At 43.3% G+C, this 23,029-nt stretch overlaps 2 protein-coding genes across 12 annotated transcripts in view; both read right to left on the minus strand.

The window, feature by feature from the left end:
- Nucleotides 1-113: 113 nt before the first annotated feature.
- Nucleotides 114-13,604, minus strand: LOC147302044 (uncharacterized). Its single transcript, XM_086281770.1, has 7 exons — nt 13,379-13,604; nt 5,789-5,941; nt 3,115-3,240; nt 2,854-3,020; nt 1,285-1,372; nt 1,031-1,106; nt 114-827 (listed from the first exon to the last, which is right to left on the minus strand). The coding sequence occupies exons 1-7, from the start codon at nt 13,446-13,448 to the stop codon at nt 767-769; spliced, it is 741 nt and encodes a 246-aa protein (XP_086137896.1). The 5' UTR covers nt 13,449-13,604; the 3' UTR covers nt 114-766.
- Nucleotides 13,605-15,992: 2,388 nt separating this feature from the next.
- LOC147302045 (abl interactor 2-like) overlaps nt 15,993-23,029 on the minus strand; it is a 31,721-nt gene continuing 24,684 nt past the window's right edge. For 6 of the 11 annotated variants that reach the window (XM_086281833.1, XM_086281836.1, XM_086281831.1 and 3 more), the window contains 4 exons: nt 22,174-22,338; nt 20,409-20,492; nt 18,106-18,285; nt 15,993-17,748 (listed from right to left, as the gene is read on the minus strand). In XM_086281833.1, the coding sequence (XP_086137959.1) occupies nt 17,573-17,748; nt 18,106-18,285; nt 20,409-20,492; nt 22,174-22,338 (605 nt within the window). In that variant the 3' untranslated portion in view covers nt 15,993-17,572. Of the gene's footprint in view, nt 17,749-18,105; nt 18,286-20,408; nt 20,496-22,173; nt 22,339-23,029 lie in introns of all 11 variants that reach the window. The other 5 variants (XM_086281839.1, XM_086281834.1, XM_086281829.1 and 2 more) reach the window with 2 other exon arrangements.

Raw genomic sequence — 23,029 nt, forward strand, 5'->3', positions numbered from 1 at the left:
CAGATGTGTCGCCCCCCCCCCCCCAAAAACAAACAAACAAACAAACAAACAAACAAACAAACAAACAAACAAACAAACAAACAAACAAACAAACAAAACAAAACAGGAAATCAAACTGGTCCACTGACCAAGGTCATTTTCTGAAGCACATTTCCAATAATGCAAATGTTTATAGGCCTATATCTACCAAACTATATTTGAGGGCAAATACTTTGCAAAATGTGATGTGTTAACATGAAATATGTTTGCAAATAGCCACAGTTTATACCAACTCTACTTTAATACATCAATGGTATACCACACAGTATATCACATAGACTTAGAGGGCTATTTAAGCTGATTATAAAGTTGACAAAGTATTTAAATCCTGTCTGTTTGTCCTCACACATGAAGAATGAACCTCTCAAGTTTGGCATTCACCCCAGTAAGATTTTACAAGTAAGATGCTTCTGGAACTTTATCTGTACAACACATTATGGACATTCATAATCTGACATAAAAAACATTGTAATTTTGCCCAAAGGGATTTTCTTTTTTTCCTAATAGAAATATCTCTGGCTATATATTCTTTTATTTATTACTACTATTTCTTACACATAATATATACACATATATTTGTTTTGTTTTGGGTTTGTTTGTCCTCCGAAGCCTCCGTATTATTCTCTTCCTGTATTTCCAGGACTAGTTAAAGCAGACTTTTCTCCAGTGGTTTATGCAACACCAACTCTTCTTCATCCTCATCATCACAGTTTGATCCAGCACTGCTCTATCTCACAGTGTTGGTAGCAGTGGAGGAGCGCTGTCTTCGGGTCCTGCGGGTACAACAACTTTTTAGGTGGACAAGAAGAAAAAGACAACCAGTTAGAGCAGGGGTACCTCACAACGCAAAGCTGAAAGAAGAACTAAAATAAAATAAAATGGAAAAAGTCCATCAAATTAGATCTAAATAAAAATTATTAAGTGAGAACAACACAGTACAATAAAATAATGCTGATAAACTTGTACAGAGTAATCTTTTGTGGATTCTTACCAGCATTTACAACAAATAAGGCCAAACGGGAACACCAGAATCCATACAAATGGTAAGCTCAGTAAAGCCCGATTCCCTAAGAAAAGTTTTAGAAAAGGAATAAATTAATTTTACAAGAATTATGTTTTCCAGTCTTTAAATACGTGTAAAAAAAAAAAAAAAAAAAAAAAAGATGCACTGCCACAGTCGCTGTTGTTTTTCATATATACAATGTAATATTTAATCATATATAATTTGTTGAGCTGATAACTCACTGATTAAGAGTGGATTCAGGATTTTTTCACTGTATCCATAGCTGACTGGGTTTTCCAGCTGACAGCTTATCAAACGCTCTCTGTTTGCCTGCAAATGAAGAGAAAAAAGGAGCTCATAAACACACACTGCATTTTAATTAGAAAACAAATGTCCTTGTTTTGTTTACCACATACTGAATTTTACCATTTGCCAGTCACTGAATTTGTTTGTGGCGCTCAAATCTGTCAGAACTTTCCCTCCAACTTACTGACTTAATTTCCATGGAGCTAAAGATAATCATTTGATGGTCTGAATGTATTCGTTTTCTGATTCTTTGTTTGAAACATGCACCTTGGTTGGTTGGTTGGTTGGTTGGTTTGTTGGTATGTGTGTCTGTGTGTCTGTGGATTTGGACGTGCCAAGATCGGTGTAAGACCCAAATGCAGACTCAAAAAAAAAAAAAAAAATAGGCAAATATTACCTGAAAACGCACATTTAATGTGGTTTATTCTTCAGGAAATACAAAATTCATGAGGAGTTCATCAGGTTGTATACACATAGGGGATAAAAACAGCTGATCAGTTAGGTGTACAGTGGTCCCTTGCTATAACGTGGTTCACCTTTCGTGGCCTCGCTGTTTCGCGTTTGTTTTTATTTGGTGTTTTTGGTGCAATTTTGCATGCATTTTTCCCTTACAGCGCATTGAGTTCTGCGTCCTGATTGGCTGTAGACCATTGTCAATCAATCTCATGCTGTGTCTCCCGTCCAGTGCAGAATGCGTTCAGCTTGTCAAATTAACATAAATCTTCGATCTCTAGCAGTGTGACTCTGAAGTGCTGTACTGTATGTTTGTAAGTTTTCTCCCCAACAAACATAACAATGTTGACGGTTTGGTTTCATTCTATAATACTGGACCTATTTTTCTACGAAGGTTTGAATTTTGAGAGTGTTTAAACAATAGAGAAAAGTGTGAAAATGTTCATGACTGTCTGAGAAAAGTGTCTAAAGTGTGTAGTGAGAAAACAAAGTTGGCTACTTCGCGGATTACACCTATATGGCAGGTTATTTTTTAGAACGTAACTCCCGAGATAAACGATGGACCGCTGTACTGCAAAGAAAGTTCAACACAGACAGGCTTTCTTTTGCTTTAGCTAGTTACAAAATGTAAAACCCCAACCAGAGATAACAGGTCATCAACTTTCTCTCTTTTTTTAATCGCTGCTGTTTGTTTCTCAAATGAAGGCTGCACACTGGTGGTCTGAAAATCTGGATAACTCTTCTGTCAGTATACATAATTCAGCATTTAAGCTGTTATCTTCTTTGGTCTATAAGTGTTTCCATATACAATATATTATATATGTAATAAACTGAAGATTTTACTTGATGGTCACTATTGGTCTTTAAATAATGAAGGAAAAGCAAACGGGTTCTTCATACATTGTGTAAAGGCCAAATGCACATAAAGCTGCGATAAAATGTCTTGAAAGTATTTCGATTAAAAAAAGTTTTGGATTCATTAGGTTTGGATAAAATGACAAAAATAACCAACAGAGCTGTCATGTGATTCAATAATCAGATCCTGTTTATACCTGTGTGATGTTGAACTGACTGGTTGGAGACTGTTTCACCATGTCACCTATCATCCAGTAATAGGTGATCGGTTTGGCATCATCTGTCACGTTGGGTTCACAAGTGAGAGTACAGTAGGTCATCTCAGGGTGGCACCATGTGGACACAGTAGGATTAGGGACAGTGGCTGGTAGAAAAGAGAGAAAACCAACAAGAATTAGACTTAAAATCAGGTGAACTAGTCCGTGCTAGCTAGAGTATGAATTCCTCCTCCCACTTACTGATAACAATGATTTCCGTTGTGCTCATGACTTCATCATTAATCTCCGCCGTGTAGCTGCCGCTGTCGTTTAGAGCCAGGTTTGAGATCGTCAGGACCCCAGTGGAGGTATCCACCTCACAGCCATCTAAAAGTATGAAGTGAAGGTATCATCGTGGATCATTTCAATATATTAGCACAGAAATTACCTTAAACTTCATAGTTTAAGGTGCTAACCAGTAGAAATTTACATCACTGGAATCCGAGATTTATTTATACCTCATAACGTTGTCTGTGAAGGTTCTCAGTCATCCAGGTCATCGTAGTTTAAGGAGCTTGCAAAGAAAAATGTCTGGACTTCTTTAAGTTGCTTGAAGACGTTTCACGTCTCATCCAAGAAGCTTCTTCAGTTCTAAGGTCAAATGGTGGGGAGTCCCAGATATAAACCTAGTGGGAGTAACCCCCCACAGAGGGACAATAGGACCCCCTGGTAATCCTCTAATCACCTGAGCCAAGGTGTGAAACTGGGTGTGGGTCACAATCAAACAGGGTTTCAGGTGAGTTCATTGTGAAACCTGGCCCCACCTTATCATGCGAATTCCTGAGGTCAGATGGCCAGGATGTGAGTGGGCTTTAAGGCGTCTGGGGAGGGAACTCAAAACTGGATTATAGATGGCAGACAGTTGGTGTCGTAAATCACCGCCTCTGTTCAAAGATGGTCGCTCACAGTGGACATAGATGGCTTCTTTCACTCCTCTTTCAAACCATCTGTCCTCTCTGTCCAAAATGTGAATATTGGCATCCTCGAAAGAGTGACCTTTATCCTTAAGATGCAGATGGACTGCAGTCTTGTCCTGTGGAGGTGGCTCTTCTGTGTTGTGCACTTGTGAAGTGGCTGTTTGTCTCTCTAATGTAGAGGTCTGGGCATTCCTCGCTGCACTGTACAGCATACACCACATTGTTAAGTCTGTGTTTTGGAGTTTTGTCTTTCGGGTGAACCAGTTTTTGTCTGAGCGTGTTGCTGGGTCTGAAATACACTGGGATGTCATGCTTGGAGAAAACTCTCCTGAGTTTTTCTGATACACCGGCTACATATGGGATGACAATGTTGTTGCGTCTGTCCTTCTTATCCTTCCTCGCTGGTGTCTGATCTTCTTTTCTGTGCCTCTTTGCTGACTTTAAGAACGCCCATTTAGGATAGCTGCACGTTTTGAGTGCTTCCTTTACATGTGTGTGTTCCTTCTTTTTTCCTTCAGGCTTAGAGGGAACATGTTCTGCCCGGTGGTGTAGGGTCCTAATTACTCCAAGTTTGTGTTCCAGAGGGTGATGTGAGTCAAAGAGGAGGTACTGGTCCGTGTGTGTGGGCTTCCGGTAAACTGGTTTGAAAGAGGAGTGAAAGAAGCCATCTATGTCCACTGTGAGCGACCATCTTTGAACAGAGGCGGTGATTTACGACACCAACTGTCTGCCATCTATAATCCAGTTTTGAGTTCCCTCCCCAGACGCCTTAAAGCCCACTCACATCCTGGCCATCTGATCTCAGGAATTCGCATGATAAGGTGGGGCCAGGTTTCACAATGAGCTCACTCGAAACCCTGGCTGATTTGGACCCACACCCAGTTTCACACCTTGGCTCAGGCGATTAGAGGATCATCAGGGGGTCCTTTTGTCCCTCTGCGGGGGGATACTCCCACTAGGTTTAAATCTGGGACTCCCCACCATTTGACCTTAGAACTGAAGAAGCTTCTTGGATGAGACGTGAAACGTCTTCAAGCAACTTAAAGAAGTCCAGACGCTTTTCTTTGCAAGCTTCTTTGAATACCTCATAACAGTTTAAACAAAAAACCTACCCCAAAGAATCTACTTAGCCTGTTAATGAAGGCTTAAGTTACACACTCCTTGCAACCTCTGGTTGCTATTGAAAGATATTTTGTCTTTGGCCAGTTGAGTGTTTGCTGAAGGTCCCTGGATGTCCCTGGTTGAATACTCACAAAGAGGGTGCTTCACCACAAACCTCCTGGTGCCAGAAAATTAATTCTGTCCATCTTGGTGTAGCAAGTACAGTGGCAGAAACATTCACTCTCTCATCCAAGTGACTTCTTCAGGTCTTTTTCAGTGAAGTCACTGAAAAAGAGCGAAGAAGTCACTTGGGACGAGAGACTTCTACTCACTGAATATGTTATGTTCAGATGGACAGAATCAACTTACTGGGATTTTCAAGACTGCTTGTGATTGCTTTAGTCAACATCAGATTGACGTGGAAACCAATAGTTTGCATAAAGGTGGTGAATTGTCTGTGTGACTTAAAATGTAAATAACTTGCCAACTACCCACGCAGTGGAAGTCAAAGTTGAAAAAATGCAGGTACTTTTCTGCCACCCAATCAGTCAGAGAAAACACATTTTTATGTGGCAACCGATGGTTGTCAGGCAGTCAACAACTAGTCTCTAGGTCGGCGTAAATATGTCCCTTAAAAATATTATTTGAGCAAAGGTTTACGTTTATTTAAAGGTCGTCAGTACCAAAACCTTCATGTTTGGTGTATGTTCAGGGGTTAAATTAAAGGAAAGATTTAAGGATACTTTTAGGCTTTGTAGTTTTACAATGAGAGTCATGACTTTTTTCTAAATACGCTACAAACATTAAAAATATGTAATCTGTGTATGTATATGGATTTCAGTCTTGAGTGAATGTACCTCGGAAGTGCCAGGAGGTGAAACGTTGTTGTCTGGTCCACTCCAGAGCAACATCCTGATCATGTGTCCACTTGATCCTGGTGATGGAAGCAGACACAGAGCCTGGTGTGAGGACGACTTTGTCACCCACTTTCTTGTAGACGCCTTCTTTCTCTGCAAAATCAACATATTAAGAGTTTCACATTCAATTCTTTAAATGCACAATTGCTTTAATTTACAGTTTGGTCTTGTGCAATGTAGACATTCAGGCTGTGGGGGCAGCAGTATAAGTGTAGATGCTCAGACCTCCCTCTTCTCATCCACCTCCTCCAAGTCTTTTGAAAATACACCGAGGCATTTCCAAGCAAACTGAGAGGGCTTGGAAGGATGTCTACTCTGAGATCTTCTCCTGTTTGTATCTGTGGTTATATTCTTTTGGTAACTACCCACAGCTCATGGTCATAGGTGAAAGCATGGCTCGACCAGCCATCAGCAACAACTCTTCGCCCCAGTGAAAGCAGGAGATAATGAAGAGAATAGAATCACATCATCTGCAAACAGCAGAGATGAGATTCTGAGACCACCAAACATGATCTGCTCCATCCCTCGGCTGTGCCTAAAAATTACTTCCAGAATTAATGACAAAGGGGGTGGAGTCCAACACCCACCATTGTGAGCCAAGCTCTAACTGTTGATCACGGTGTGACAAAGTGGCTAGGACAGAATTCATTTGCCATTTGTCACTTGCATATATTGTTATTTTGTGTTCTGTTATCCTATAATCTATCCATAATGCTTTAATGTAAACACAGCACATGTAACCTTGGCTCTGCATACTATCCCGGGTCTGTTTGTGGTAGCATTGGTTATATTTATTTCATCTGTGCAAATGTACTTAAAGCTAAATGTCACTTCATCATTAATTGATTTGCATCTTTCATTTGTTTATGTAGTTTGGTTATACTTACCATTGTGTGTTCCTTTGAGCAGGTCCTATTTGTAAAACAGGTATGTGTGAAGGGCCGCCCCAGTACTTCCTGATTTTATAGAATATGATGTCACTGATCATGTCAATTGGGTGTAACCATATGAAGGGGTGCTTATTTTGTGTAAAATTTTTATTTCATTTTAAAATAACCTCATGAGTCAGATTAGGTGAAGAGATTGACTTTTCAAACTGTTTAGTTGGGTGAATGAGTTTGTTAAGTGGAAAAATGATTTTATTCCTGTTTCTTTGTCTAGACTGTGTTATTTAGTCTACCCTGTTTTCCCAATGATAGAGGTTAATGAGATCCAGGTGTGAGTGGAATTCTATATAAAGCAGGTGAGATTTTGACTCACAGGTTCTTATGTTTTGTGAAACAATTGTTGAAAGGCGACGCCAGAAAATAAAGAACACTTAAAAGAAACTTGAACAGTCTGCAGATGCTGTCTTCCTATTACCTTTCATGCTGCTTATGTTATGCTACTTCACACAGGGATCAAAAAGCCTGTAACAAAAAGCCACTCCCGGATAGGGATGGGTATCGTTTAGGTTTTATCCAATACCAGTACCAAACCGGTACTTTTGAAACATGCCGGTGCTTAAACGGTGCTCAAACCAGTGCTTAAAGAATGGAGAACACAAAATTGGTCCAAAAACCTCTCATGTTTAGCTGTTTTTTTGTAAAAAGATAACAATGTTAGCCTTTTCTGCAGCTATAGGGGATTTATGGCATCACTCTTGGCTGGAAGCAGTGCTTAAACAATGGAAAAAACAAACTTTGTCCAAAAACCTCTCATGTTTAGCTGTTTTCCACTTTTTCTTTGGTCATTTTAGCCTTTTTGGCCAGGGTGAAGGGAGTATCTGCCATCGAACAAGAAGACAGCTGCATGTAACTACGACGGTGTTTGCTAGTTCACCTTACGTGCATTAATGTAATAATGTGGCCTACTCAGCGTAAATTACACACGAACAACATTAAGCTACTCACGCAGAGAAGAACGGCTGCTGCTGCTGCCATCATCATCATCATTCGTCACTGTCATCATTTCTGCTACACTGGCAGGGCTAGGGGCCAGGACTCTCCTCTTTGGGTTTTTGGGGGATGTTGCTAACTCCGGGTCAGATAACAGGCAACCCACCCACAGTAGATGCGCACGGTGTGAGGTCTCGCAGCAAGCTATCAAATACGGTGCATTTCTCGGCTTTTAACAAAATGCTATAGGCAGGTGTTTCATCAGATTCGAGGAGTTACCTCTTTTGCACAGTATCACCTTAAAGCACTTGTTGCAGGCTGCTGAGTTTGCATCTTTTGCTGTGAAGTACAGCCAGACTTTGACCGCTTCGCTTTGGGCATTTTTAATCTGTAGCTGTGCCATGGTAGACACCGACCACTGCATGAACCATTCTGACTCAGTGTCCCCAGCTTCTTATTTACTCTATAAGAAAAGGCAAATTTATACTACTTACAGTACTTATTGATCACGCTAAATAGCTTAAGCAGCAGATCCACTGTAACTATTTATGAATTTATGGACATGAATTCCATGTGCAAAACAAAAATGTACAAACATTCTGTCATGGTCCTGAGTCTTAGGACTCAGTGTTTTGTGTTTCCTTATGCTTTTGTTCATTCCGAGTGTGTATTCTGTTGTGATTTTGCCATTTGTTAGGTTTCTGTTCTTTGCCTGCCTGCTCCCACTTCTCTGTGTTCCCTCTGTCTGTCCATGGTGTTATTGTGTCTGCTCATGAGTCTGCCTGTCAAGTTCAGTGTCCTGTCTGGTTTTCTGTGTCTGTTAGTTTCCTGTTTTATTCTGAAAGTTCATGTCTCATGTCAGTGTGTTCAGTTTTACCTCTCCCCTGTCTCGTTAGCCTAATTGCTCCCAGCTGTGTCTCCCTCCTGTGGCCCATTCCCTGATTACTCCCCGTGTATTTAAGCCCTGTGTTTTCCTGTGCTCTCTGTCGTGTCGTCTGTTTAGTTCCATGTCAGTCTGCATTATTCTGTTACCCTGTATTCATTCTGCGTCTCTCTGCCATCTCTCTTTGTGCATTTTGCTCCTCCTCCTGTGAGTGTCTGGTTTAAGTTTTGTTCTTTAGTTTTCCCAGTTTAGGTTTGTTTACTCCCCGCTCTGCTCTTCCTGTTTTGTCACCTTCTCACCGCTGTAAATAAACACTCACTCACACCCCAGCCAGTACCTGCATTTTGGATCCTTTTTTTCAATACACCACACGATTGCCCCCAGCTGTGACACATTCATCTTGATGCTAAAAAATGATACATCTGCCTTTTACAACATTGTACTTTTATGTGATGAATCTATTTATTACATCACTAGTAAATGAAGTGAAATGTACAATACTTTGCACTGAAATCTAAATGAACATACTTGTGAAAAATATCCTCTTTTACAGCATAACACTGATTACCATCGAAGTACAGCAACGATTTCCTTAGTGAAGTGAACCATTCACCACAATCACAGGTTTCTGTCTTTAACAGTCTCAGAGTTTTTTTCTTTCCTTGTCTGTACACATGGATTTCTCCAAAACATGTGTCAGTCTTAATTACTGATAGGTTGCTTTACTGTAATAAGGAGCCTTGTTTACAGTTGTGCAGCACTGGTTTGTCTCGTTGTTTCACAGTATTACGTTACCAAGATGTGATGGTAGCAAAAGTGTCCATTAGGGGTCAAACGCTTTAAACCTTCAGAAGACCCTTATGAAGAGAACATCGAGGGAACAGTTTACCCTGCCCGGGATAGGGTTACCGGGGCCCCGCCCTGGAGCCAGGCCCGGGGAGGGTGCCCGAGGGCGAGCATCTGGTGGCCAGGCCTTAGTCTATGGGGCCTGGCTGGGCACAGCCCGAAGAGGAGACATGGGCCCATCCTCCCGCAGGCCCACCACCCGCAGGAGGCGCCATAGGGGTCGGGTGCATTGTGTGCCGGGTGGCAGCCAGGAGCGGAGGCCCTGGCGGAGTGATCCCCGGCTGCCAAGACTGACAATAGGGACATGGAATGTCACCTCTCTGGTGGGGAAGGAGCCTGAGTTAGTGCGTGAGGTTGAGAGGTACCGGCTAGATATAGTCGGGCTCACCCCTATGCATAACTTGGGCTCTGGAACCAGTCTCCTGGAGAGGGGCTGGACTCTGTCTCAGTCTGGAGTTGCCCCTGGTGAGAGGCGGCGGGCTGGTACGTTGGGGTTTTTCCTGGTGGATGAGAGGGTTTGTTCCCTGCACCTTAGGGTCGGGGAACGGGTCCTGACTGTCATCTGAGCTTATGCGCCGAGTGGCAGTTCAGAGTACCCAGCCTTCTTAGAGTCCCTGGGGGGGGGGGTGCTGGAAGGTGCTCCACCTGGAGACTCTGTTGTCCTGCTGGGAGACTTCAATGCTCACGTGGGTAACGACAGCGAGACCTGGAGGGGCGTGATTGGGAGGAACGGCCTCTCTGATCTGAACCCGAGCGGTGTTTTGTTATTGGACTTCTGTGCTAATCACAGTTTGGCCATAACGAACACCTTGTTCGAACATAAGAGTGTCCATAAGTGCATGTGGCACCAGGACGCTCTAGGCCGTAGGTCGATGATCGATTTTCTAATCGTATCACCAGACCTGCAACAATATGTTCTGGACACTCGGGTAAAGAGAGGGGCTGAGCTGTCAACTGATCACCACCTGGTGGTGAGTTGGATCAGGTGGCGGGGGAGGACGCTGGACAGACCCGGTGCATCTAAACATGTAGTGAGGGTGTGCTGGGAAAGTCTAGCAGAGGCCCCAGTCCGCGAGATCTTCAACGCACACATCCGGCAGAGCTTCAACAGCATTCCGAGGGAGACTGGGGACATTGAGTCCGAATGGACCATGTTCAGCGTCTCCATTGCCGAAGCTGCTGCATTGAGCTGCGGCCACAAGGTGGTTGGTGCCTGCCGTGGTGGTAATCCCTGAACCAAATGGTGGACACCAGAGGTGAAGGGAGCCACCAGGCTGAAGGAGTCCTATTGGGCTTGGTTAGCCTGTGGGACTCCGGAGGCAGCCGACAGGTATCGACAGGCCAAGCAGAATGCCGCTCGGGCAGTGGCTGAAGCAAAAGCTCGGGTGTGGGAGGAGTTCGGAGAGGCCATGGAAAAAGACTTTCGGACTGCCTCGAAGAGATTCTGGCAAACCGTCAGGTGTCTCAGGAGGGGAAAGCGGTGCTCTACCTGCACTGTGTATAGTGCTGGCGGAGCGCTGCTGACGTCGACTGGGAAAATTGTCAGGCGGTGAAAGGAATACTTCAAGGACCTCCTTAATCCCACTGACACGTCTTCCGAGGAGGAAGCAGAGTCTGGGGATGAGGGGAATGACCCGCCAATTTCCAGGGGCGAGGTCACTGAGGCAGTTAAACAACTCCTTGGTGGCAGAGCCCCTGGTGTTGATGAGGTCCGCCCCGAGTTCCTGAAGGCTCTGGACGTTGTAGGGCTGTCCTGGTTGACACGCCTCTACAATGTTGCGTGGAGATCAGGGGCAGTACCCCTGGACTGGCAGACCAGGGTGGTGGTCCCCAACTTTTAAGAAGGGAGACCAGAGGGTGTGTTCCAACTACAGGGGGATCACACTCCTCAGCCTCCCTGGGAAAGTCTATGCCAGGGTGCTGGAAAGGAGAGTTAGTCCGCTAGTCGAACCTCGGATACAGGAGGAACAATGCGGTTTTCGTCCTGGTCGCGGAACACTGGACCAGCTCTTTATCCTCTCCATGGATACTTGAGGGTGCATGGGAGTTTGCCCAACCAGTCTACATGTGTTTTGTGGACTTGGAGAAGGCATTTGACCGTGTCCCTTGGGGTGTCCTGTGGGAGGTGTTGCGGGAGTGTGGGGTGTCTGGCCCATTGCTACGGGCCATTCGATCCCTATACAACTGTTGCAAGAGCTTGGTTCGCATTGCCGGCAATAAGTCGGACTCGTTCCCGGTGGGTGATGGGCTCCGCCAGGGCTGCCCTTTGTCACCGGTTCTGTTCATAATTTTTATGGGCAGGATTTTTAGGCGCAGCCAAGTGGCGGAGGGCTTTCGCTTTGGTGGCCTCAGAATCTCATCTCTGCTTTTTGCGGATGATGTGGTTCTGTTGGCTTCATCGGGTGAGGGCCTCCAGCTTGCACTGGAACGGTTCGCAGCCGAGTGTGAAGCAGCGTGAATGAGGATCAGCACCTCCAAATCTGAGGCCATGGTTCTCACCCGGAAAAGGGTGGAGTGCCCACTCCGGGTCGGGGATGAGTTCCTGCCCCAAGTGGAGGAGTTCAAGTATCTCGGGGTCTTGTTCATGAGTGATGGGAGAAGGGAGCCGGAGATCGACAGACGGATTGGGGCTGCAGCTGCAGTAATGTGGACGCTGCACTGGTCCGTCGTGGTGAAGAGGGAGCTGAGTGTAAAAGCGAAGCTCTCAATTTACCGGTCGATCTACGTCCCTACCCTCACCTATGGCCACGAGCTGTGGGTAGTGACCGAAAGAACGAGATCGCGGATACAAGCGGCGGAAATGAGCTTCCTCCGAAGGGTGGCTGGCCTCTCCCTTAGAGATAGGGTGGGAAATTCGGCCATCCGGGAGGGGCTCAGAGTAGAGCCGCTGCTGCTCCACATCGAAAGGAGCCAGCTGAGGTGGTTCGGGCATCTGACAAGGATGCCTCCTGGGCGCCTCCTGGGTGAGGTGTTCCGGGCATGTTCCACTGGGAGGAGGCCCCGGGGCAGACCCAGGACACGCTGGAGAGATTATATCTCTCGGCTGGCCTGGGAACGCCTTGATGTTCCCCCGGATAAGCTGGAGGAGGTGGCTGGGGAGAGGGAGGTCTGGGCCTCTCTGCTTAGGCTGCTGCCCCGCGACCCGGCCTCGGATAAAGCGGATGGAGATGGATGGATGGATGCTTCAAACCTTTCAGTGTTTCACGATGTTATCAATAATTTTAAATATACTAATACAATTAAAAGTGGTAGGTTACATCACAAATACTTTGTTATTATTATTATTATTATTATCATTTTTAATCAGTTTTGTAGCTTAACAGCACATTAAAATAATTAATTTTATTTATGAACATTTGTTTATATGGCAGCGTTACTGTCATTGTGTATTCTTAAAACTTAAAGCAGCACAAGTGAAGCCTCGGGCAGCCGGGCAGACTCGAAACAAAAGAATGCACAGTACAGCTTACAGGACGTTAACATTATTCTGGATAGTAAACATATACTATGAGACTGATGACGAGGAGGAGTAAAACACACTTATACACAAACACACCACATCAATAAAAATGGTTCTTTGGTGAAGTTAGGCACAAACTGTGTTGAACATGCTTTGCTCTCTGGTTCTGGTTTATATTCAATAAATATGTCATTTGTCACTTCATTTGTTGTACCTGTAGCATTTTTTGTATGTATGGCAGACAGTTCCGTGGTTGTGTTCGGTTGCCAAAAGTGCAGAGTATGACTTTAATCATGAATACAAACATTATATATAAACATGTTATATTTTTGTTTGCTCACCTGAAACTTTTACTTTGTACCAGTGGGACTGTTTCACTTTAGAGTGAAAAGTACACTAACCTGTCCCAGTCCTGTTTTTTCTAATTATCTATCAAACTTCCACACAGAGTATCCAAAACTCACCTGAGTTACCACCCAGCGTCTTCCAAGCCACCACCAGAATCATAAAACCCAAAGAGCACGATGGTAACATCTTCCTGAATTAATAAAAAGAGCTGGGAAATAATCCACCATTCTGGTGCAAATCCCACAGATAATTCTAGGATGTGGAAGTTGTTGGAATAAAGGGAATAAAACAGGTCGCAGGTGCTGCTAATCTAGAGAAAGAAGATCTGACATTAAAATGAAAGTCAAATTTAAAAAAAAAAACAGGAGGAAACAAATTCTACTTTGTGAAGAACTGGTTGAACAACTTCCAGAGCAGGTTGTGGCAAGTGCAGCACATTTTTATTTTACACACAGTTTACGTGTGTATTTGTGGTGCTGCTCTCTGTTTCTACTCCAGTTGTTTTCAGTGTAAACATTGTGCTCCGTGCTCTAAATGATTCACTTTCACGCTGTGGTTTCTCAGACTTTTGTAGATCTTAAATCTGCTAAAATATTGTGCCGTTTTTTTCGACATGCATTAATCACAAGACAACAGTACGTCTCAATTTTTGCTACAAAATAAAGAAATGCTGCTTTAATGACTTTTAAAGCCTCTAAATATTGTAGCAACACTTTCTAAAAAAAAAAAAGAATTGCTGAACACAAAATTGCCTTTATACTCTTGTACAGCCAGGCCTCCTGTCATTTGTCTGTATCACAACACAGGGCTGCATAAAAGGTTATACCCATCTTCTTCAGTTAGGCTAAATCTACATTTCCTTGAAAAAAAAATAAGACATTTTTATTAAGTATATTCATTTATTATTTTGGTTGACTTATTTAAGCTTTGAAAAATGAAGCACTCAATAACTCAAGCAACCTGCCTCAGGTTTACTTAGTTTCACATTTGGCTGATGCACAAATATAAAGGTAATGTTAAAGTTCTCACCTCAGTGTATAAAATAAGGCAAATAGTTAAATTGTCAATATCTTAATATTAAGGAAAGCTGTCTTCCCTTTCTGAACACCAGGACCAGTTAAACCTGCTACAAGGCCCCTGTGAACAGAGAAATACTGTAAATGTACGCTCTTATTTAACCACAGCTGCATAAACTGTCTAACAGATTGCTTACATGTAGCCGTTATAGTTTTGTTTTTTTCAGCTTGTTAAAACAACTAGTTGATCCACCAATGCTGCAGCTAGTACTGAAAAACACTGAAAGAGAGCGTATATGGGCTTCTCTTCATTGGCCCCTCTGCTAAATCCAGAATCAAGTTTAAAATTCTTCTCATATAAACTCTTGAATAATCAGGCCCCATCTTATCTTAACTACCTTACAGTACTATATCACCCCAATGGAGCACTTTGCAGACTTCCAGGACTGCAAGCTTACTTGTGGTTCCTAGGATATTTAAAAGTAGAATGGGAGGTTGGAACCAGCTCCCAGCTTGGATTCGGGAGACAGACGGGCTTAACAGGGTTTTTTTTGATAAAGCATATAGTTATAGTTGGATCAGGTGACTCTGAATCTTCCCTTAGTTATGCTGCAGTAGGCCTTAGCTGCTGGGGACTTGCCATGATGCACTGTTTCTTCTTCACTCACCTTTTTCCACCCACCTTTCTTCATTTAATCATTAGTTATTATGTCTGCCTCTCTTCTGTTTTCCTTCTGTCCCGTCTTCCTCACCTCACCTCAAATCAGTCCTAGCAGATGGGCGCCCCTCCCTGGTTCTGCTCTAGGTTTCTTTCTATTAAAAGGGAGTTTTTTCTTCCCACTGTCACCAAACCGCTTACTCTTAGCAGTCCTCTGATTGTTGGGGTTTCTTTACCTTACAACGTAAAGCGTCTTGAGGCACCTATTGTGATTTGGTGCTTCATTTAATCCAGTTTTATCATAAACTGATCTGCACAGACTGAGACATGGGAATTCCCAGTAGACTCTGCTTGATTTTTAGTCTTTACCCCCCAGTGTACTTTTAAACTGGACATTATTCTCTCACATGCATTTCTGCACAGCAAAGAAACATTAATGAAGCAAGATGAGACTCCACCGATAAATCTCAATAATTTTATTGTCTTTGTTCTCATGATTTTACAAATATGATACTTCTGCAATTCAACTTTAACTGTGCAACACAATGGCATTATGGACTGTTAAACTCGACATCCCGAGGGGACGTCTGTGACTCCAGGAAGCTGTGAATCCTGCAGACCAGAGGGCCTCACTCAGATACATATATATATATATATTTTAGTGTCAGTTTATGAGTGTTATGCAACAAGAGTCAATGTTCTCATTCATCTCCCGCCTGCAGTCTGTCCGCAGGATTCACTAGCAGCTTATGCACACACACACAAAAAAAGATTTTTCACCACTGATGACGGCTACTGTCAGGGGGGAGGAGGAAGCCGAGTGCCTCCCCTCCCTCTGTCCCTCCTCCCCCACAGGTCAGCGAGCGGCTCCTTGGACGTGGGCTCGAAATAAAGTTGTACAGTCTCTTTGGATGAGGCTGGCGGTACCTGGTCAGAGCTGCAGGGCTGCTTGCCTTTTTAGAAATGGGTGATCTTGCCACGTAGGTTTCAGGGACACCAGTACAGATAATAACAATGGCATGCAAGACTCACATACAGACCCACTTGCTGTTGTTGTTTTTCTTTTTTTTCTTTTTTTTCGGGAGTAGAAAATAAAAAGATCCTGACAGAAGTACAAGCACAGAGCCCTCGCAAACAGCCAAGCGCATCAAAAACCATACGGAGGACGAATGGTGCCTAAACTCACTGTCTCTTTAAAAACAAAAAAAACAAAAAAACAACAACAAAGGTATCGGGGTCCTAATGTGTTACTTAAAACCGTTTCAAAACACAACAGCTGGCTTCTTTTCATATTCAATAATTCCTGTGTCTGAGGGCATAATACATCTTCACATTTATAATATTTCTTCTACACCTTTTTGTTTTTTGAACTTTTCACTACAAATGTATGTGCTTCTGATTTCAAACAGCTCGGGAAAAACTAAAGATCTGTAATTCGACGACAGTCCCGCTTCCCTCCGGCCGATTTTTATTGCAAAATGAAGTGATAACCTCTGAAACAGCAACACACACACACTTCAATATGGCACAAGCATCTTAGAAATGACCTAAATGCATCGTCGTCGTGGTTTGTCGTGGGTGAATATCAAAAACCAAAACCACACCATATCTAAAAATATTAAGACATTAATCATCAGTAGAGCAAAAAAGAAGCTTTTAGCCCCCCCTCTCCTTCCATGAGTTCAAACATGCAGTCTGCCGCTCTGTAAGCAAAACTCGACCGCCAACTCTTGGTGAACGGCAAAAGAAATAGAATAAAGACATAAAAGTAAACGGCTCGCCTCGACTGTTCATTCAACTTTATTACGGGAGCTGCAGACTTTAAATCCACGCCTTTCTCTGATTTGAGGGCTGGATGACGATTCCTTCACCTGAAAACTGCAAAGTAAAGCATGTAGTGACTAAACTTGTCCGCTTTAACCACGCAAACGGAACAAAAACGAGCAAAGTTCATCATTTAAAGCACTCTTAAGGAGGATTTCCCCCTTTTATCTAGCTTCGTGGATCACATTAAGACATCTGATGTGCTTATCTTCATCAGCTTTGGCACGCTCCGTGCCCTCACCCGCCCATCCATGCGTCTCACTGAGGATATCGCTGTTGCATCTGGAGTGTCTGAGAATAACGAAACCTGAAGGCATTTTCCTCCAGCCCTTTTTTTCCGAAGCCTCATCTACCCGCTCATCCCCCCCACCTCCCACTACAAATAAATATTGGGAAAACTGCTAAAAACACAAGGAATAAAAAACATAAAAGAAGCAGAAATCAATTTAGTGGCCTCGTAGTGTGAAACAAACTCTCAAAAAGTAACAAACCCATCACCGCCCAGTCCTCCTCGTTAATCAAACAAAGTCACAAAGAAAGAAACGTTACAGGGAAGCTTATATCTAGAGTAGTGGTCGTTTTATAGCGGCGACTAAGTCACGAGAATGACCGAGTCTGTCATGTCCAATTTCTTCAAAAAAACAAAAAACAAAAACCTGCCTCCTCTTTGCCTCCCTGCTCTTTGCTCTCTTCGCCCGGAGGTGATCATGCTCTGTTCGATCAAAGTCTTTGACCTTTAACCCTTCCCTCCCCCCGCTCCCATCCCCAACAAGCGCTCCTCCCGTTTCCTCTCCTGCTCAGGGAGGCGCCGCTCAGTCAGCGTAGTGCATGATGGACTCGACGTAGTTGCCGGGGAAGAGGCCCGTGGTCCCGTTCATGACGCCCTCGAACCAGCCGTCATCGTTCTTCTTGATCACGTAGATGATGGCGCCCTCCTGGAACGAAAGCTCGTCCTCTTTGTCGCGGGAGTAGTCGTAGATGGCCACCACTGCGGGATGACGGAATAAAATATGGAAATAAAGATGGAGTGGATTAATATTCTGGACTAATATTCAGAAAAAAATATTTTTTATTTCTGACAAGTTGTACATTTATGGCAAGAAATCCTTTTCCATTTTTGTTTAATTAATTAAATGAAACAGTCACATTTTCTGGTCATTTTTCTTGCCAAATCGTCCTCATTTACACATTTCTTTCTGCTTATTTTATCAGAAAATATTCAAGTTTGTTTAATTTAAATTCTTCCCTGAATCCATTTTTCCCCTCTTGGACCCGCTAATCTTCCACATTACACTTTCAACATTTTATTTTATCACACACATTTCCTTGACCAGCAAAGGCAGACCTTTCTCCAGGTAGTTGCGTGGGGCCCAGGGCGGGTCCTCCTCAGCGTAGGGGTCGCTGTACTCCACCACCGCCGACTCCTCTTCATCCTCATCGTCCTCGTAGTCTTCAGGTGGCGGCGGAGGAGGCGTGGGCTCCTCAAACACCGGCTCGTCGGCTGGTGGAGGTGGCACGTCTGAGACTAGGAGTAGTTTCCAGGTTGGGCAGTAATGGGGGGGGAGACAACCAGTTAGAGACGAGAAGAAGCTCAGAGGCGGAGCTCTTACAGTCATGCAGAAACAGCCCATGCTGGGTGTTTGTCAGTTTTACAGAGAACCTGAGGACAAACATGCTGAAAACAAAAAGTGCACGCAGCAGCTCAACGTGCATTTACAGAAAGACGACACAAACGCCTCATTATTCTCATCATGCTTCACACTCTTTGCTTACACGCATGATACCGAGCAGTCAACCACCACCATCTGCTGCCAATCCACCACCTTCAGGCTTTGAAATCCCTCTCAGATTTTAACCAATGGGAAAAACCTAAAATACTTTTCCTCTGACCAGTTTCACTTCTCCATTTCTTGCTTTTGCACCTTTACACTAAAAATGAGCCTTTGGTTTTTAAAAGCATGACATCTGGAGCTGATGTGCTGTCCATAGTCTCACATGCTCTGCATTACTTTTACTCAGTAAGAGAAGTTGTTTCAAACGTTTCTGGAGCAAAACCCATGAAAGGGGAACTAAAATCTTCAACGAACACTCAAAAGTCATTATGTTCCCAGCGTGTTGTGCATACTGGTACAAGGCGTTTTCACATGAAGGCACCCAACCTGCATGCTGATGGTGGGTGAAGCAGACATCAGGTTAACTGAGACCCCTGGGCCCAGATTTCCTTTATAAAACCTTTATAAAGAGCTTTTCTGCCACCACACTGTTCACTTATCCACTCACACATCAGAAATTTGTGATTACCTGCCTTCGCACACAAAATTGGATTTGCACTAAACTTCATTAGCACCGAGCTGGCCTGCACCATCTGGTTTGTTTGTTTAAGGAGGAATCATTTTGTTTCCAAGTTCCTCTTTTGTTAGCACCACATTAGCATTAGTCACCTTCTCCTGACATATGACGCACTTTGACAGGGTTACAGCTTTCCCTCTAGTTCCTTTGGATAATTCTATTTGTACTGGTGTTTTTTTTAAGTTTGCTCCACACAAGAAAGAGATCGCAAGTTTTGTTAAACTAAACGTTAGTTTAAAATCTATCCTATTATAACATTTGTCTCCATGCTATTGAAAAAGTGCTCATTTAGATCATTTAACAGTCATGTGCGGTCTACAGTACTATAGCATGGTTACCACAAACCCTAAAGCACGTCTGAACATGCCTCGACACATTTTAAAAAATCCAAATGCAAATTAAGGCAGCTGTAGATCCAACAGCTGCCAATGGCAGAATAGTTACTTCTGTTATGCTAGTGTGAAGTCTGGCTCCAGGTGTAGCTGTTGCACTGTAATGCAAACTTTGTGTTGGTGTTGTCCAAAGAAAGGAAAAAAACAAACATAATTTCCACATGCTCCAAATAACCCAACAATTTCTGCTTGATTTCCTCTGTGACAGTGTCAGACAGCTGGATTGTAATATCTTGAGCTGCATGAACGCTGGTGTTTGCACATAAAGTTGGTGATAGATTGTGTTTTTTTTCCTTTTGTCAAGGTAAATCTGTCAGGTGTCGTTTGACAGTGCCCTCGTGTTTGCAGTATTTTACATTCACACGACATTCGTGTCCATGTCTTCGAGTTAAATGCAGAAAGTGCTTCTCTGATTTATTCTTTGCCTCAGATGAAGAAAGAAGTCCCCCCATTTTGCCAATTTCTTCCTGATGGTGCCAACCTCACTAGGAAAAAAGTCAACAGCACCACCTGCTGGACTGAAATCGCAGTCCAGCAGGTGATCTTCGTTCTCCTTCTGAACAAAAACCTTTGTATTTCGTGAACCTGTATCAATATAATGTTGTCATGCAAAATAGTGTCATACTATGCTTGGAGTGTTTAGGCCCGAAATATCTCATTGATTTGAATCAATTATCGCGCTTCGAGTCTTCTGGAGCTTATAATCATACTTCTGGCATAATATCCAAACGTATCAGACAGTTTAAAGAAAACTGCTCAGAACGAAGCCTGAATGTGAGGGCAGCAGCTGATGTTGGTGGTTGTTTACTTGAGAAAATATTCACACATAACAAGAACCCAAAAACGCACACTACAGGGGATTGAGTGGAGGTCATGCAGAGGGGGCAAAGAGCTAAAGGCCACTTACTAGTCTCCTGAACACGGGCCACAAAGCCCATCAGAGGCAGCTGAGGGGTGATCTGCATGGAGGGGGGAGGGGGCACGAGCGGGCCTGCTATCACCAATCAGAAATCAATACACAGAGGAGGAGGAGGGGACGGGCCAGAGAGAGGAAGGCGGCAGATGTGAATAGGAAGAGGTTAGAGACCACAGCAGAGAGTTAAAGAACACTTAGTAAAGAACAGAGTTCTCATCAGAGGCCTGCAGCTACTTTAATTATACATTTATTAATGAAATGCCAAAAAATATTAACCAAAAAGAGAAAAAAAAAGAAAAGAAAATTGGATTCTCTTAAAATTTTCACAAAGAATTGGCAAGAAAGAAAGCAATTGTCACATGTTAAAAGATGGAACCGTTTTGGAGAGCTTCACAGACATTTTATGATCCAAATATTTCTTCAATCAGGAAGATGATGTGAGCCCTAAAGTCCTCATTCTTCATCTGGCTGTCAGACAAGCGTCTGAGTCTAATCAAAGGAATAATTGATGGGTGAAGATCGCAGGACTGACAGCAGCAGCAGCAGACACAAAGACTTAGCAGCTCTTCAGACAGAGAGCTGGTGAGGAGGTGAAGTCCGCTGAGGACGCTGAGGCAGATGGGAAATGGCAGACTACAAAACCAGACAGGCGAGGGTTTAATAGAAAATGCAGACACAACCCCACAAAAAAAACAAAACCTAAAGGTTCAATGAAGTTTAAATCAGCAGATAAGACTTGAGTGAAACAGAGATAATAATGCAGCTTTATCATGCACTGCTCACACACTGGTGCTCACGAGCAGAGCACAGATAAGATTTCATTTTACCATTTTTTTTTTTTAAACCATCTCTCTAGTTTACCAGTAGCTAATCCCCGCCGCCTGTATTCTAAAAGAAGAGCCCAAGTCCTTCAAGTACAAGTTTGAAGCTTGAAGCAGTTGGACCATGCTCCTCTAACCCCAATAAAGCATCTTGACCCAGACATCTGCTCCCCTCTGGATATTTTCTCTTTTTCAGACAATCATCTGTAAAGCTTAGACATGGTTGTGCTGCAAAATCCCAGCAGATCAACAGTTTATAAAATACTCAGACCAACAACCATGCCATGTTCAAGTCACTTAAACCTTTATTCCACATTCTGATGCTTGGCTTGAGCTTCACCCGGACACCTAACCCCTGCCTACGTGGCTAAATGCACTGATTTGCTCCCACGTGACTGGCTGATTAGATATTTTTGTAAATGAGCAGGTGAAAAGGTGTACCTAATAAAGTGGCCAGAGTGTAATATTGGTTGGTCTATTTAAGTTAAAGACAAATTCACTTCCTCATTTTTAGCATGGTGTGTGTGGGTGTGTGTGTGTGTGTGTGTGTGTGTGTGTGTGTGTGTGTGTGTGTGTGTGTGTGTGTGTTTGCGCGCGCGTGTAGAGCTGCAAAGATCCATCAATATATGGAAAATGATCAATTCTTAAAAGAAAAACTGTGATTATTTGCCTTAAACTACCAAATATATTTTAGTTTTATTGTGTTTAACCTAAGTCACTATTTTATATAGCAATAAATAAAACGACTAACTAGAAGGTTGTCTGCAATTTAACTGATTACAGAACCATTAGCTGCATCACCATTGGCCCAAACCTTTATTTATAGGACAGAGAATAATGTTAACACTTTTTTTATGTTCAGACTTCATAGGGAATGAAAATCTTATCTATAGGAATCCAAAAATGAAACAGTAACACACACACACACACAGTACCTTGATTCTGGGCAAAGTGTGGCCCCCCGTTAAGCTGGTTCTGGTTGTGGGTCACGTTGGGCTGACCAGTGACGGACGAGGGTCGGCGGTATGGCAGGGAGCCTCCCACCGGAGGGTTCGGAGGCTGCTGCGCGGGGCGGTTCATGCTGTAGAACTGAGGAGCACCTGAGAGAAGACGGCAGCAGGGGGCAGCAGAGAGCCACGTAAGTCTGGGAGTGCAGGCAGCAGTATCATGCTGCTGTCTTACAACACCAAGTTTATTAGAAGAATACAGCTCTGAACAACAACAATCTATTCAAGTTCTATTTTTAAACAGCCACATAGGAGCAATTCATTGGATTTTGTATCAAAACTTTGCAGTTTTACAAAAAAATAAAAAAAGAAAGAAAACATACCTTTTCCATTTGCAAAGTTTAACATTTCTTCGTTTTGAGCCAAACATACTTAAATGGTTTGGTTCAATGCTAAATTGTTTAAAATTTTCTGGTTTTTTTCCTGAAGAAATTTCTACAGAAAAACAGCAGGTGAAACTAGAAAATTTAGCCTGTGAAGGTTCTCAGTCATCCAGGTCATCGTAGTCAAAGGAGCTTGCAAAGAAAAGCGTCTGGACTTCTTTAAGTTACTTGAAGACGTTTCACCTCTCATCCGAGAAGCTTCTTCAGTTCTAAGGTCAAATGGTGGAGAGTCCCAGATATAAACCTAGTGGGAGTAACCCCCCGCAGAGGGACAAAAGGACCCCCTGATGATCCTCTAATCACCTGAGCCAAGGTGTGAAACTGGGTGTGGGTCCCAATCAGAACGCCCATTTAGGATAGCCGCACGTTTTGAGTGTTTCCTTTACATGTGTGTGTTCCTT

This window comes from Aulonocara sp. 'chitande type north' Nkhata Bay, linkage group LG23 (genome assembly GCF_057382095.1).
Source record: "Aulonocara sp. 'chitande type north' Nkhata Bay isolate Kocher_YH1m ecotype deep benthic linkage group LG23, A_spYH_male_GT1.1, whole genome shotgun sequence".
In the NCBI taxonomy this organism is placed as follows: domain Eukaryota; kingdom Metazoa; phylum Chordata; class Actinopteri; order Cichliformes; family Cichlidae; genus Aulonocara; species Aulonocara sp. 'chitande type north' Nkhata Bay.